At 41.5% G+C, this 15,812-nt stretch overlaps 1 protein-coding gene and 1 pseudogene across 1 annotated transcript; both read right to left on the minus strand.

The window, feature by feature from the left end:
* Positions 1-13,010: 13,010 nt before the first annotated feature.
* LOC147438043 (uncharacterized) lies at positions 13,011-14,645 on the minus strand (annotated as a pseudogene).
* A 10-nt stretch (positions 14,646-14,655) lies between these two features.
* On the minus strand, positions 14,656-15,412 carry LOC147438044 (uncharacterized). The gene is made up of 2 exons (XM_086486685.1): positions 14,757-15,412; positions 14,656-14,680 (listed from the first exon to the last, which is right to left on the minus strand). The coding sequence occupies exons 1-2, from the start codon at positions 15,410-15,412 to the stop codon at positions 14,656-14,658; spliced, it is 681 nt and encodes a 226-aa protein (XP_086342811.1).
* Positions 15,413-15,812: the final 400 nt, after the last annotated feature.

Raw genomic sequence — 15,812 nt, forward strand, 5'->3', positions numbered from 1 at the left:
CTATGTGTGAATCTTGATTCCAGAGTAGCAAGTCGATTCCTTGAGTTGTAATTATCTCATGACATTTGTGAACGTCAATGTGAGTCTTGGCCGGCCATTAACCATTTAAAAAGCCCTAGGTATAAAGGTCAATAAACTTAATGTGAAAGGGGATTATCTTTTGGAAGAAGAAAAGAGCTATCTTGTACGTACGCTTAAGCCCCTACGAAGCTTCAACTTGTAATCAACTTTTCTAATGATTGGGTGATTAGATTTCAATTCTGAAACTTGCATTGTGTTCCTCTCTCTTTTCTCTTTCATTCAAGTGTAAGGATTTTTAGTTTTGTTGAGGTTCACGACTATGCGTTAGTGAGCCTAATCTTCATATTTGAGTGCTTAAATCACTATTTTGTGACCATAGGAGAGTGTTCCTAATCATAGGGTGTTTTGACCATAGGAGAGTGTTTCTAACCATAGGGCGTCCTTTCTGGTGGATAGTTTTGTTGCAATTTTTAGGACCTTTTTAATGATGGATCGTGATTTTGGTATCTTGTTGGATGGCGACCATACTTGGTAGGATAGTGCCCCTAGTGTCTTAGACCTCCTCCTAAAGTTTTGTTGCATTTTGAGTCCGTTCGAGTACTAAAATGACATGATGACCTAGAGCGGTGAGAAAGAACATAGGCAAATTTCATGATCATTGAGAGGTGGTTTTCTTGTTGAGTTGGTGTGTTTGCTTGTTAGGTTCACTTCTTGAGATTGACAACCTCAAAGAGTCCCCATATCCCATCCAAGTCACTTCCCTAAGTATTGACATTATGTTAGTGCCAAATAGCTATATGTTAGCAACAAGCTAACACGGATACCATTTTTCAGAGCTCTCATGTAAAAACACTTATTATTTTTTATAAATCGGGAATATTGTAACTTCTATTTTTGGGATAAACCTTATAATAGTTGAGCCGGGGCTACAACCTTCTACATTGTATCAACCTGTCATTACATGTCTTTAGTTAGAGCTCCCAAATTATTAGTTTTGACAACCAAAAACCTTGGCTAAGGTATAAAAGCCAAAATTTTAAAGTTATTTGTAAGTTTTGTATAATGAAATACACAGCGTGAGCTAGTGGCGTTCACTTCTCTCCTTCTCGCGCTTCCTACTCCCTCCCCGGTTGTCACATTGCAGGCGTATTTGTTGCATTGCAATCGCAGGTAAGAGCTCTACGCATTGACGTAAACACTTCACAGTATTTCGTAGCTTTTGACGTTGCTGACCTGCGGTCTAATTTCATCATAAGTAGAAATTTACACTTCAAAATAAAAAACTAAGCATAGGTGGGGTATTGGGGCATCATTGCTAAGCGTTTAGGTGCATTCTGGGGAAAAAGCAACTAGGCCAAAAATCCACTGCTGTTAATAATGTAATTTTGACACTTGACCTAAAGTGGGATTTGAGACCATAAGCATGTGTGCTTAGGTCTTATAAACATGTTCTAGAAGTTTCGTTACGTTTGGATGTCATTATTTGATGCTATAACGGATGTGATTTGTTTGTTGATGAGCGATTGGCTTTTGGTGATTTTAGTCACTTGAGTGTAGCTTGAGTTAAATGCGAGTTGTTTGTTTTTTTTCGAGAGATTGACAACCCCTTGTAGCCTCTATGCACTAGTTGAGTCAGCTTCGTCCCATGGATTGATAATTTAATCGTGGTTCTCGCTAAAACTACAATAAGATAGGATAATGACGTAGACACGCGTCCCACATTTGGCGTCGCTGATGGGGATCGAAGATACCTAAACTAGGGAAAAACATGAGCGTCTTGTGAAGTTATCCTTGAACTTCCTCTACGATCTCATAGAGTAAAAACTTTCTTTTTAGAAACCGCATAGCTTAAGATTGTCGTCTTTTGTTGTGTAGAGGTAGCTTGGAAGTAATCGTACTTGTCAAGTGCCTTTAGGATTGTAAAATTGTAGAGCTAGATTAGGATTTTGAGAATGATTGATAGACGAGACAAGTTTTAAGATCAATGCTCAGAAAACCATAAAAAACAAGAAAACGAGTGTTTGGACACTTTCCAGAACCCCATTGCATGAGAACCTAGAAGTAGGGTAAGTAGGATCCAAGGTGGATTTCAGAACATTGCTCTCTCCAAAAGAATCATTGTCAGTTGTATTTGAAGTTGCATAATTTTAGGTCTACGGCTAGAAATAGCATGAAAAGACTCCAAACCACTCAATCCAATTGGAGAGTATGCTTAAAAGGTGTATGAATCACTGGATAAGTTCAAGGACACTTTGAGGTAAAAATTTCAAGAGTTTGCAAAAACTCATATTATTTACTTTTTCTTGACATTTTAGGCCAAATTAAGTTATGACTTGATTCTTAGGCTTAAAATAACTCTTGAAAAGACTGTCCATGAAAAAAGTACAAAAACTTGTTCATTTCAAGCCTGAAGTAAATAATCACGATTATTTACTTTCAGCTCAAATTTGACCAAGGTTGATACCAGTGACTCATTGCATGTGTACAAACAACTTTTGTAAAGGCACATTGGATTTGGATCACCAAACTAGCAAAAAACTGGGCAAAAACTAAAGTTTGTACTGACTTTCTGAAACTTGAGCGTAAATTGGGAAAAAATAGTCCAAACTTGATGAAATTTGATTCATAGGCTTATATTGATGTGATAATCATGTGTACATGCTCAGTTGACCAAAAAGATGCAAAACTTTATCAGTTGTAAATAATTACGATTATTTATATCTATCCCATTTTTTAAATTTTTTTACTAAGTTAGCATACCACTAGTTTTACCATGTTGTAATAAGCCCACAAACCAAATTTGGTAAGATTTGGATCATTGGATTGAAAATTTTGACCAAATTTGCAAAGTTAGTCTGCGGGCACGAAACTGATGACCATTTGACCAAAAATAGCCGAAACTTGATGAAACTTGGCTAGAGACCTTAAGTTGAAGTGCTTAATAGATCTGTGTCAAGGTTGGGACAAAAACTTGCAAAAAAATAACTAGAGTAAATAATCGCGATTATTTACATCTGCTTCAAAAATTGACAATCTTGCACATTTGAGTATACCACAAGGTCAAGTATATCAAGTAGACCACACAAATCAATTTTGGTGAAATTTGGATCAGAAAAGTGAGACTTAAGCCAGATTCTTGAAATTAGAGTCTGTGGAACAGTTGAAAAACTTGAACAAATTTTGTCCAAACTTGTTGAAACTTGTCCAAGGACTTAACAGGTTGTATACTTGGCAAACCAAGCCAAAAAGTGCAAAAAATTGACAAAAGTAAATAATCATGATTTTTTACTACTTCTACACAGAGCGAACAATTTTGACTTTTGAACTTGTACAATGTTATACCCGCATAATACAAAGCCACCGGGCAATTTTGGGTTCAATCGGATCCAAATTGGTACATGTTCGGTCAGTTTCCAGGTTGTAGATTAATCCTTTGATTTTTGCCAAAGTCGAGTTTGAAAATCTCAACTGCTGACTAAATTAGCTCAATTTGAAGTGATACACATAGACCAATCACAATAGCTAGAAAAAACTATACGGTCTTGGTGAAAGAATAGCTAACTTGATCAAATTTGTACACGAGTCAGGTTGCAGACGAGGAATCAGTAACTTGATAGAAAGTGAAATCCAGTCAAGTGGAAGAAAATGACAACAAGTCAATCCAAAGGTAAGTACTCTATCCAGGGCTGGCTTCACAAGTCTTTATGAACCTTAGATCTGGTCGTGTACTTGGAAATCCATGTGGTCTTGGAGAAAATCCTTAACCCGTTGGAGCTTTTTAGTTGCCAACCCAACCGTAACAGGTGACCTAGGTTGAAACCCATACATGAGCATGAAAGGACTAAATCGAGTTGTGACATGCTTAGCACTATTGTAGGCAAACTCGAGAATAGGTAAGTATTCCTCCCAGTCTAACTGTTTTTTGCTGACATATGCTCTTAGAATATCCTCTAGCACTTGGTTAACTCATTCAGTCTGACCATCTGTTTCTGGATGATCGACTGTACTGAGGTTCGGTTGTGTACCCAATTGTTTAAACACAGCCCTCCAGAAGTGACTGTTAAACTTGGGATCACGGTCACTAACAATGTTACTTGGAAAACCGTACAATTTGTATAGATTTTCCACAAATAACTTGGCCAGTTCTGGTGTCTTAACCATTGATTTGGTTGGAATAAACTTTCATAGTTTAGTCAACCGATCTATGACCACCCATACCGAGTCATGACCTCGTATAGTGGTTGGTAAACCCACAATAAAGACCATAGAGATGCTTTCCCATTTTCCATTGGGGATCTCCAAAGGATGTAAGAGTCCTCCTGCTTTCAGGCGCTTGGCTTTGTTAACTTGACATTTTTGGCAATGCAAGACATAAGCATGAACAAAGCCATGTATACTTGGCCAGTAAAACTGTCGTCGTACGAGAGCATAAGTTTTTCTAATACCCGGGTGCCTTGCACTTCGACTTATCATGAGATTCATAAAGACTTTGGCATTGAATGTCTGTGTCCGTCGGTACACAAACTCTCCCCTTATGGAGTAGGTACCCATTGTCGATGGTGAAATGCTTCCATCGCTGTAGTTCATCACTCGATAGAGGAGAACTAGGTGTGGAGGTTAGCGTTACACTACCATCACTGGAGTTAGAAGGATCCCTCATTTGTACATGGCTCCACACTTTGGAATATGCTTCATCATGTTCATATTTTCCTTTGAGAGAATCCAAAAATTCACTACGAAGTTCTGTGAACAAGAGAGAATTGATCTCCGGCATACCACTTAGAGCATCAGCCATCACATTGTATCGACCTTTACGATACCTAATCTTGGCATCATATTCCTGAAGAATCTCGATCCACCTGGTTTTTCGACCCTTCAAATCCGTTTGTTGTGTAAACCATTTGATGCTTTCATGGTCAAACACAATCTCAAACTGAGCACCATATAGATGATGCCACCATGTTTTTAAGGCAGACACTATTGCATAGAGTTTGCGCTCATAAGCAGAGTAGTTCTGTTGAGCTGTATCAAGCTTCTTGCTTTCAAATGAAATTGGTTGTCCATCTTGTAACAGGACTGCTCCAATAGCACGATCATTGGCATCCCTTTCCAAAATGAATGGTTTCAAAGGATCTACAATAGCTAGTATGGGAGCTGTAGCTAATGCATCCTTGAGCGTATCAAAACTGTGTTGTTGAGCGGATCTCCACTGAAAAGCTTTGGCTTTGCCTTTTAGTTGATCCGTCATGGGAACAGCAATATTAATATAGTTTTTAACGAACCTTCGGTAAAAACCTACAAATCCCAAAAAAAAATTGTAACTCTTCCAGATTTTTGGGAGAAGGCTATTTCCGGATGGTATCCACTTTGGATTGATCCATATATAGCCCATTAGCTGAAATAACATGCCCTAGATAGTGAATTTCTTCTTTCAAAACATTATATTTAGATAACTTGGCATATAATTTGTTTGTTCGTAACAACTCGAATGCCCGCTTGAGATGTTGTAAGTGTTCTTCTTCAGAACCATTGTAGACTAGAATGTCATCGAGGAAAACGATGACAAATTTTCCCAAGTACGGTTTCAAGACACTATCCATAAGTGTCATGAATGTTGCGGGCACATTGGTTAACCCAAAGGGCATTACCAAGAACTCGTAGTGTACAAACCTTGTTCGGAATGCAGTTTTGGGTATATCAGCAAGTCGAATACGGATTTGGTGATATCCTGACCGCAAGTCTATTTTCGTGAAAATGCGAGCATGAGTGAGTTTGTCAAACAACTCATCTACTTGGGGCAATGGGTATTTTTTCTTAACCGTAACCGCATTTAAGCCATGGTAGTCTACACACATACGCATATTGTCGTCTTTTTTCTTCACTAATAGGATAGGAGAGGCCCATGGTGAAGAACTAGGTTGTATATACCCTCTGCTAAGGTAGTCAGCAAGCTGACCTTCCACCTCAGCAGCTTCTGAATAACTCATACGGTAGGGTTGTTTACTGACAGGTTTACAGCCTGCAGCCCACATTGATGCTATGTTGCACCGATCGTGTCGACGATAATCTTGGCGGAAAATCATTAGGAAACACATCTTGAAATTCCTTTAATAATTTTTGTAACTCACTAGCAATGTTTGCTTGTTTGGAATTAGCCATTGGTGCAAGACATGAGAGAGAAGCATGCGGCGTTGAGGAATGTTCAACAGATTCAATGTTAGAAAGAAAATGAGACAGTGAGTAACACAAGAAAACTTGATCTATTTCATTATCAAAAACAAGCTGCATAAGCTCAGTAGTACAAATCAATGGTGAAGAACGTACATCCTTCTCTCCTAACAACAACATATGTGCGCCATGGGATTCAAACATCAAGCTATTGTGCTCATAGCTACACTTCAGTGATGGTCCTAGGCTATGCAACCACTCCCTACCAAGGACCACATCTGCCCTTTCCATGTTCATAACTTGAAAATCCAAGCATGTGGAGTAACCTTGTACTTCCAACGGAACAGCTCGGCATTGAGTATCCCAAATTTTTGATATCATGTCCATTCATCATTGCTACCTTGTAGCGGTGGGTGCTCAGACTTTGAGGCAATTTGAGTTTTTTCACCAATCCATAATTGATGAATTGTGAGTAGCACCATCATCTACCAAGATGCGTACCTTGTGGCCTTGTAGAGATCTGTACATACGTACTAACTCATGTGGTCCAAAGGTTTGTTGCCACATGGAAGCTGTGAGACAGCATTCATGTACCACCTCTATGTGTGTTACTTCCAATGTAGAGAATCGTGAGGAAGACTCAAGAGGTAGCAATTGCACCGTGTGCACTACTTTCTCCTTGCCATGAGCAGCAGATTTCCCCTTGGGACAATCCTTTTTGCCATGATCGCTTCCTAAACATTGAAAACATGATTTCTCTTTCTTAGCTTTATCAAAGTCCTCAGGAGAGAGAGGCCTTTGGACCGGTTGGGTTTTTTAGATGCATCTGAATTGGCTACTATAAATTTCCTTTTATTGTGCCCATACTGACTGCATGTATTACCATGTGTATTAGCAGGCACGTGAATATTATGTGCTTTCTTTTCATCTGGATCATCATGAATATGTGCTTTCACTATGGCTTCCTCAAGTGTTTTAGGGTCTTGGGTCTTGATGTACTTCTTAAGCTCTAGTGTCAGACCATGTATACTTGTTGAAAGTTATCTAAGCCTTCCAACTTGAGGATAACATCCTGATAGTGAGATATATATTCAAGCAATGATGGGTATTGGCGCATGGAACATGTGTCCCAAGCCGTCTAATTCCGATCTGCCTCATTTGTAGGCAAAAATTCTTTGTTAAACATAGCTTCAAAATTTGCCCAACTCTGTGGTATGATATTCTTCTCCTTGAGAGACATCCACCATTTGTAGGCCTTGCCTTCTAGAGTTTGCAGAGCTCTGAATACGTCCAGAATACGTTGTAAGGCGTGAATTCCATCCCACTTGCTGAGAAAGATATTCACTGCATCCTTATTGCGGTCTCGGTCTTCTCCCTTAAAGATCGGTGGTTTGGTGTTTTTCAACAACTCATCCACCTCTTTTGCAGTGAGAGTGTACAAAGTATCAGCAGTTGGGCCTTGCCCTAGATTAGAAGGGCCTTGCCCTTGTGTAGCAACTTGCTCATGCATGTGTATGTTAGTAGGACCCTTGGACTGCTGTTGCATTAATTGAATCACTAATGTGGATAGTTTAGTGGCATTTGCATTTAAAGCTTTAAAACTTTCGTCCATGACTGACATACGTGTCTGAAGTGCACGAAATTCTTGAATGTCGAGCAATTCATAAGTGTCATCACCTGCCGTAGTGTCGCGGGTACTCTCCTTGAGAGGATCCAGCCGCGGGCCATCATGGGCAGGATCAGGCGTACTTTGCTCAAAATCAAAAGTCATATTGATATCTGAATCCATGGGAACACTATGCGGTGCAAGGAATAGTCAGAAAAATACCTAAGATTGAGAGCACTTACAAAGTGTAATTAGCTTTGCTAATTCCGTCAAAATTGATAGTATCCCGGTGGAAATCGATCCGAAATGTCTGTCGTATAGGGGATTCCTTAATTCCTTGGTAGCCGAATCATTTATGCTTGCAACCGTTAATTGATTTTGGAAGATAATGGTACTTTGAACTCCCGTCGGAATGCTTTAATTAAATTTCCAAGTTTCTGTCGGTAATACGCAGATAATTGGTGTGTCGAAGTGTTTGCCAGCCGTGTCAATATGCCGAGCCTTTCTGAATCCGCACATGAGGGAGGGGAGGTACCCCACTATGGGTACCGCCCCTTGTATTTGAAAAAAGGATTTGGCCACTAACCCCCGAGGGGTTGGGCGCCCATAGAATGTGTAAAGACACAAGGTCACCGGCTATGGCCGCTTGCAGTAGCACACGGTGAGGGAGATGAAGCCATGGCGGTCGCTGCAGTGTGCAAGGGGCTTCGACCCTGGGTCGAGAATTACTCCCCCGCCCGGCGAGATGCCGTAGAGCCCGCAAGGGTTGTGTTTGGTGCAGGTCTTGCCTCGGCAGCTTCCCCTTGCAAGGGGAGTTGCCCACAGTTTTTGGTCTGTCGTCCTCCTCACAGGAGAGGTGCTCCACGATCCCTTGACCCCGACATGCAACTTACTCATGCAAGATTGTGTGGCTCCCCTCCTCCATGGCTGTTCCTTTCCCAAAAAAAGAACCAAGCTCTTGATACCAATGTTAGACAAGGGTAACTAGAACCTAGGAGTCCACCACCCAACCACCCACTATATAGCATGGCCCTTGGCCCTTTGCCCTCGTTGGACTCCCTTTCCACACTGCCTAGCCCGTCCTTGCCCTTGTCTAGTCCGGCCTTGCCGGTGTCCTTACAAAAGCTGTGGCAGCACACCAAGAGGAACCTGTACAAAAACAGACCCAATTTGAAAGAGAAAAGCACTCTTACAAACGCACCCGCCAAGCACAAGGCAAGGACCCGGCAAAGTGGGTACCCATTGAACTCAAAGGGGCAATAACAAAGCACGATACGAGGAAATAGGCAGAAGATCCCTCAGAATTACTGGAGAAAATGTATCAGGAAGCAGAAGCTTTAAAGTTGAAAGAAGCCCAAGAAGCGGAATGGAAAGCTAAAGAGGCGATGGAATAGAAAAAGCAAGCAGAGGAAGCAACTACACAAGGAACATCACAGCATGATCAAGGTGATGTGTCTCCCCAACCTTCTTCATCTGCTTCAGAAAAGCATGATCAACCCATGCCGAGCCCACCACCAAGTAAAGCCATAGAAACTGAGCCCACCAAGGAGACAGAGCCTGAACAAAGAGAAGCAATTGGCTTTGCACAACAGGCAGCTGAATCTACACAAGAGCAGTAAAAAGAGCAAGACAAAGAGCCAGAAAGGGCAGTGAGTCCTGCACCAGAGGACAACACAAAGTTTGAGGAACCTAGAGAACAGGAGGCCGAGGAAACACCTTCCACCTCAACACAGCAAGAAAAGGCTGAGGCATCCACAAAGCCTCAGGATGACAAAGCGGAAGAAGACCAGCCACAACCTCAAGGGCAACAACAACCAGCCACCATGATGTAGCCAAAAGATACACAAGAGACTGCAAAAACATCTAGGCAGCTAGCCAAAAACGAGGATTGGCAATCGAACGATGATATTGCAAGTCAACAAGTATGCCAATAAAATGCACGACATGACGGAAAGACTCCAAATAGCGCACTTAGTAGTAGCACAAGGGCCAAAGAATTAGAGATGGTGATTGACGCACTCCAGGGGAGCTAGACGACAAATTAAACGTCATCACAGATCTACAAAGGCAAGTGCAGGAATTGAAAACTAAAGCTGCACAACATTAGCTAGCAAGGGATAAACAGCAGAAAGAGATGGAGGAATTAGGTGACCTACTCACAAAGTTATCAGATGCTTGCAAAGCAAAAGATGAACAGCTGACAAAAGTTACAAACAAACTTCTAACTACAACCCCGTCAGTTTAAAAAATGCAAGTAGAGTTAGATGTAGCGAACGTCTCACTACAATAATCAGAACAAAGAATAAATGATCATGCAATTTTCTTGCGGCAAATACGAGAGAATCTAGCCGTAGCCTCGATCAAAGGAACAGACGAGGTCTACAAAGCATTAGACAAAAAGAACAAGGACCTCGAGTTTGAGCTTAAACTGGAGCAGTCTCAACCCAGAGACCTGGCTTTAATGTGGCTTTAAAGAGAAGATGAGCTGCTGACAGAAATAACTGAGCTTCAAAGAGTCAACCAACTGTTGAGAGAGGGACGGCCAAAAACACAAGAAGAGGTAGGAACTTCAGATTAGCCACACATAGAGATCCCCTCAGCTTCATTTTTTGAGATGGAGACACAACCAGCAGAAGAGCTAAGTGGCACGGAGGAATTTCAAGTACACATAACCGAAACTGATACAGTGCCAATGGTCCAGCTCTCAAAGGCTGAAGAAGATGTACTAAAAGAAAAGATTACACAAGAGGTAGGGTAGAGGAGCCAGTATAGAGACACCTAACTTGGCAAGTTGGTATCATGATTGATTTTTTGCCAAATCACACGGTTAGGGCATTGGTAGCACCACCACGTGTCCCTGAACATCTGGAGGTAATATGGTGAGATGGCAGTGAAGGAAAATGGGTTTCCACACAAATTCTTTGATTCCTTTGTTAAAAAAACGAGCGTGAGTGGGGATACCAACCCCCCCCCTTGCACATTTCCACCTAGGATTCTCCCTTTGGATGATAAGTGCCCAGAAGAGAGACGACTAATGCTCTAAGTCACTCAGTTTGGGATGGGGTATGTAGCCACTCACGGGTAGACACTTGGAGGCTCCTCAGCGAGATGCTATCCCTTCACGCCTATTAAGGTGCCACCTCCAACACACGTGCTTCAACCCGTGTACATTGAAGGCACACTGTACCTACAGCGCTACGAGTTCCACCTGCCCTTTCACTACATTGCCTCCTCACGCGCTCAAGCTCTGCGCAATGGGCCGAGCTAGCCAAGGGTGGATATGGATTTTATCTGCCCCATTGCCAAGCATAGGATTGCCACACAATTGAGATTTCACCGCAATATACTAAAACTCGTCTTCCCTGGCTCGCCTGTAGTCAAAGCCGAAGGTTGCCTCACGGTGCCCCCCTCTATTGTATCCCATGTCTTTGATTTCCTTGCCAATGATGAGGCACTGCTTGGCGCGTGCTCTGACTACATATCTCCTTGGACTGTGAAGTCCCTGCAAGAGGCCCTCTTTGCCTTACATCACTAGTTTTTCCAGGATATCAACACCTCAAACCCAGAGTAATTTGACCCAATTCTTGGCAATCTTGTCGGCACAGCTAATGAGGTCGAGAGGGATAGGATGCCACTAGCCCTTGTGCTCGAGCGGAACCTCCTATGATGGAGATCGGGGTAGATATGAGAGACGGAAGAGACCATGACAGAGCGAAAGAAGAAGCGTTAAACAGGATATGGTCTTGAAGCAAACTTACCTCTGAGGCTCTGATAATAAGCTCGTCATGAAAGGCAACGTAATGTTCACGACCTAAGAAAACAAAAGAATGGGGAGCTCACAATGATGTTTTGAGTGGCGTTTGGAAATGCATAAAGCTCGCAGCTGGTCTATTTCTGCACATGCATATTCTTGCCATTTTGAACGATGTATCCTTGACCTTAGACATGCCGCAGCCTCTCAAGCTCTCATATATGTACCGCACCTCTCTTAGCCCTTGCAGGAGAATGCCAAAAGAGTCAGCTGACAAAGAAAAACCAGGCTCGCATCTGCCATCTGCAGAGCCAAGAGTGATTCAATGAATGGTTGCTCTCTGCACTTTTTTGGTTTTTGAGTTGATGTGCAGTCTGTTGCCTTTGACTGTAAGGTTTTCTTTCAGGACTGCTAAAAATAACTTGGTGTAGGAAGTGGTAACATGTGGAGCTTGCGCAACGATTTACTTTGAGGTGAGGACTCTCGAGCCTCACTCAACAATAATGGATGTTTGTGAATGTTTAGGGAGTGTTAATATGTGGAGCTTGTGCAGAGATATACTTTTGAGCTGAGGACTCTCAATCAGCAATAATGGATGTATGTGAATGTTCTTGATTTGAGTGCTTCTAATGTGGCCGAGATTCACCTTCATTGAGAACTAAAATCTTTGCGAACGTTCTTGATTTGACTACAGCCTACTGCTTGAAATGTGACTGAGATTAAACTTTTGTTGAAAACCATAATGAATGGCTAATAGTGTGTGAGGCTAACAATATTTGAAGGTTGTCCCAAAGAATAAAACAAGCATTTGAAAGACAAAATGCAGTTGACGCATTGAAAGACAAAATGCATATGATGCAGTAAGACATTGATAGGAAGGGGATATTGTATGAAGAAATGTGAACGATAAACTTTGTGTTGTCATAATAGATAGTAGTTGATGTTGTGTGAGAAATGGGGATGTATCATGTGTTAACGGGAGACATCGTGTGTTAAACATACTACCCATAAAACAAAACTTTAGCCGTTGCACCTTCAATTGTTACATACAAGTACTTTTATACACCAAAAAGGGCAGGTGGCATGTTAAGCATGAAACATAAACTGATTGGTAGTACTACGATTATTGCTTTGATAGAAACTAGGTATATTGTTGCAGGAGTACAACCCCAAGATTGGGAATCGCGAGTAGGAGGGATTGAGTTTTAACATGTACTGTAAAACTTGTTGAAATATCTAACCTTGATACAAAACACTGTTCCAAAAAGTTACTGCTCGCCTAGAATAGTGAAGTGCTTCAAAATTGAGCTTGAGTAATGCAGTCATTCTTGAGCTCGTTTAGCACGCAACTTTTGCATTTGATGCCGTTGCGCCAAGGCGTGATAAGGCTGATCTATCTGAAGTGGCCTCAATTGTAAGCTTTCTTATGAACCTTGTTCCCACAAGACTAATCGTAATCTTTCTTCAAAGAGCTGTTGTTGAATCTCCCAATCTTTTCTCGAAAGTTTGGCTTCTCGGGCATGGGTCTTTCTTTGTCGAAGCCTCTTTCTCTACAAGTGAATGAAGTCTCTTCTTTTCTTTTTCAATGTGCTTCTCCTCTTTTGCCTTGGCTATCTCTTCTTTCTTTGCATTCTTTGCTCTCATACTTTCAATGTATTGTGTAGATGTTAAAATGAGACTATTTGTGTATTCTACAAAAGCCTCACGATTTGCTTGACGCACACACACTTCTGACATTGGAACTCGGAGCATATCAATGATACGGTTTTGCTGAGATGTGCCTTCTTGAGTAGTTGATGTTGGACCTGCATTTGAATTTGGAAACCATGCTTCTTGATGAGCTGTTGCTGTTGGAATTTGAACCACATTAGTGACACGTCTGTTTTGAGTTAGGCCTTCTTGAACAGTTGTTGTTGGAGCGGCATTTTCATTTGGAAACCTTGCTTCTTGATGACTTGTTATTGTTGGAATTCGAGCACTATCAGTGATATGTCTAGTTTGAGATATGCTTGCTTGAAAAGTCAAAACAGGAGCTGCATTTCTATTAGGAAATTGTGTGTCTTGAACTCTTTGTGCCTAAGCTGCATTTTCATTAGAAAACCGTGTGTCTTGAACTCTTTGTGGCTCTACTAGCAGAGTAGGAGAACTTACTTGGTTTTCCATGTAATTCGTGGTAATTTGGTTGGGTGTTATGTCCCAATTGCACTCGTCTTTTGTGAAGAAATGTGGTTCTGAGTCGCAAGGTGTGTAGTTTGAAATTTCAGCTCCCTCCAAAAGCTGGGTGAAGCTTATTGCATGTGTCCGATTTTCTTGCTGAGAAGAAATTCTATTTTCTTTTTGGAGCTGAGATGCGAGAGTATTGAGAGCTAGTATGGCCTCAACCTCATCCTCTATGGGCTGCTCAATTGACGTGTTGGGTACTTGTGACTCTATCTCGTCAAGTGGACTTGTCTCCTCAACAAGGTTGATGTGATTGCAGGGCATACCTTCAAACTTAACTGCTGCAAAATCTAGTGGCCATATCCCTGTTGCTCGAAACCCTACTGTTATGTTAGCTTTCGTTAAAGATAAACTTATTGTTGTTGCCACAATAGAAGACATATCTGTCTTGCTTGCTTGCTTCAAAGCTGTTCTCTGTTGCCATTTATCCCTCTCCTTCCGAAATTGTACTTTTAATGGCTTGAATACTGATACGTCCAATGGCTGAAGTTTATGTGATGTGTGGGCTGGCAGTGTGACAATATCTATGCCGCTCTCTTTTGCTTTGGCCACTACCTCAAGTGAGACATGACTTCCGTGTCCATCAAGGACCAAGAGGTGTCTGTTTTCTTTGCCTTGTAGTGAAATAGCATCATCAAAGGGTTTAAGCCATGCTTGAAAAAACTCTCATGTCATCCATGCCTTTTTCTGTACAGCCATGGCGGTTCCAGGCTCACAAAACCTAATGTAGTTAGTTGTTATGGGACTGCCCTTAAAAATATAGTAAGAGGGTATTTCTTGAACAATTGCATTAACACAACACAGTACTGTCATCCACTCACGTGAATCGCATGTAACTCCATAAACTGACCTTGATCCTTTCTTGGCTAACACTTTCATACCCTTATCTCTAGATCCTTGAAATCCTGTCTCGTCTGCATTCCAAATATTTGACGGCGGGTAGTTGAAAGCTCTTGAAGGTTTTTGTGGAATGTTTCTACTATTTCTTGCCTGAATCTGCTTGCCCTTGACCGTTCTAGGCTCTCGGTAACTCGAAAAACGAGACTTGGGTGCCACTTGCGAAATCTATCCCACCAGCTTCTGCCTGGAATGCCATTTGAAAAAAGTGTGTTCCTTGTTTGACAAATTTCTGCAGCTTTGAGCTTTACATCTGTCATAGAAACTCCATGACCAGAGTCACACTTTAAAAAAATCCATTGGAGCAATGCTTCTTCTTCGGCGGTAGTGAGAGTGGAGGGGGGTCCTTTCCTTTTTGTTTGAGTCCTTCCCTCTTCCCAATTAGCAATTGCACCTCTGCTAATGCCAAATTGTATGGAACATTTGTTTAGAGAAAGTCCATGTTCTCGTGCATGGAGAGCTTTGGCCATATCTTTTGTTGTCCATGACAACTTAGCGCGGGCTGTTGGCCTCTTTGGTGTCTTTGGAGGATCTTCTCCTACCTTTGGAAGAGGTTGAGCTGGAGTAGTGGGTGTACTTGATCTTGACTTTTGAAATATGGCTTTTGTTATGAGAGCAAGAGGAGGATTTTTGTTTGATCTTCGATGCGACCGCTTCTTAATTCGGCTATCTTCATCAATTGGATGGTGTGGTTTTTTGATGCCAACCTTTTCTTTGTCTGGTGGAGTTGTGAAAGCTACCTTCTTCATGCATTGTTTGTTGGTGATAGGACGAGGTAATCGTGTACTCTTGGCTGCAGTCCTGGTACTCTTCTCTGTTGACTGCTTGTCTTGGCTCTTGGTTGCAGTCCTAGTACTCTTCTCTGTTGACTGCTAGTCTTGGCTCTTGGCTGCAGTCTTAGTACTCTTCTTTGCCATGATTTCTGCACACAGATTTGATTAAGTGAGAAATGAAGAGGGATTATTAATTGGGAAAATGCACCTATGTTAGAGTACTGAAATATTCACACATTTAATGGCTGTGGTTTTTTTTAAGTCATCAAAAGTTAATTTCAAGGTAAATATGAAATTATCAACAACTGGTAAACTAGAGTATTCCTAGGATGAAAAAAAGTATTAACAATAGGAATGTATACTGTCAAACCAGAGA

This window comes from Adiantum capillus-veneris, chromosome 17, assembly GCF_014529385.1.
Source record: "Adiantum capillus-veneris isolate H3 chromosome 17, ASM1452938v2, whole genome shotgun sequence".
Classification (NCBI taxonomy): domain Eukaryota; kingdom Viridiplantae; phylum Streptophyta; class Polypodiopsida; order Polypodiales; family Pteridaceae; genus Adiantum; species Adiantum capillus-veneris.

What these genes read in the sequence shown, in the direction of transcription:
- LOC147438044 (XM_086486685.1), bottom strand. Translation starts at nt 15,412, where the DNA reads ATGAAGAAGGTAGCTTTCACAACTCCACCAGACAAAGAAAAGGTTGGC. An exon ending in TCAAGGGCAAGCAGATTCAG is followed by an intron (nt 14,681 to 14,756) that starts GCAAGAAATAGT and finishes TTTGGAATGCAG; the next exon opens with ACGAGACAGGATTTCAAGGA.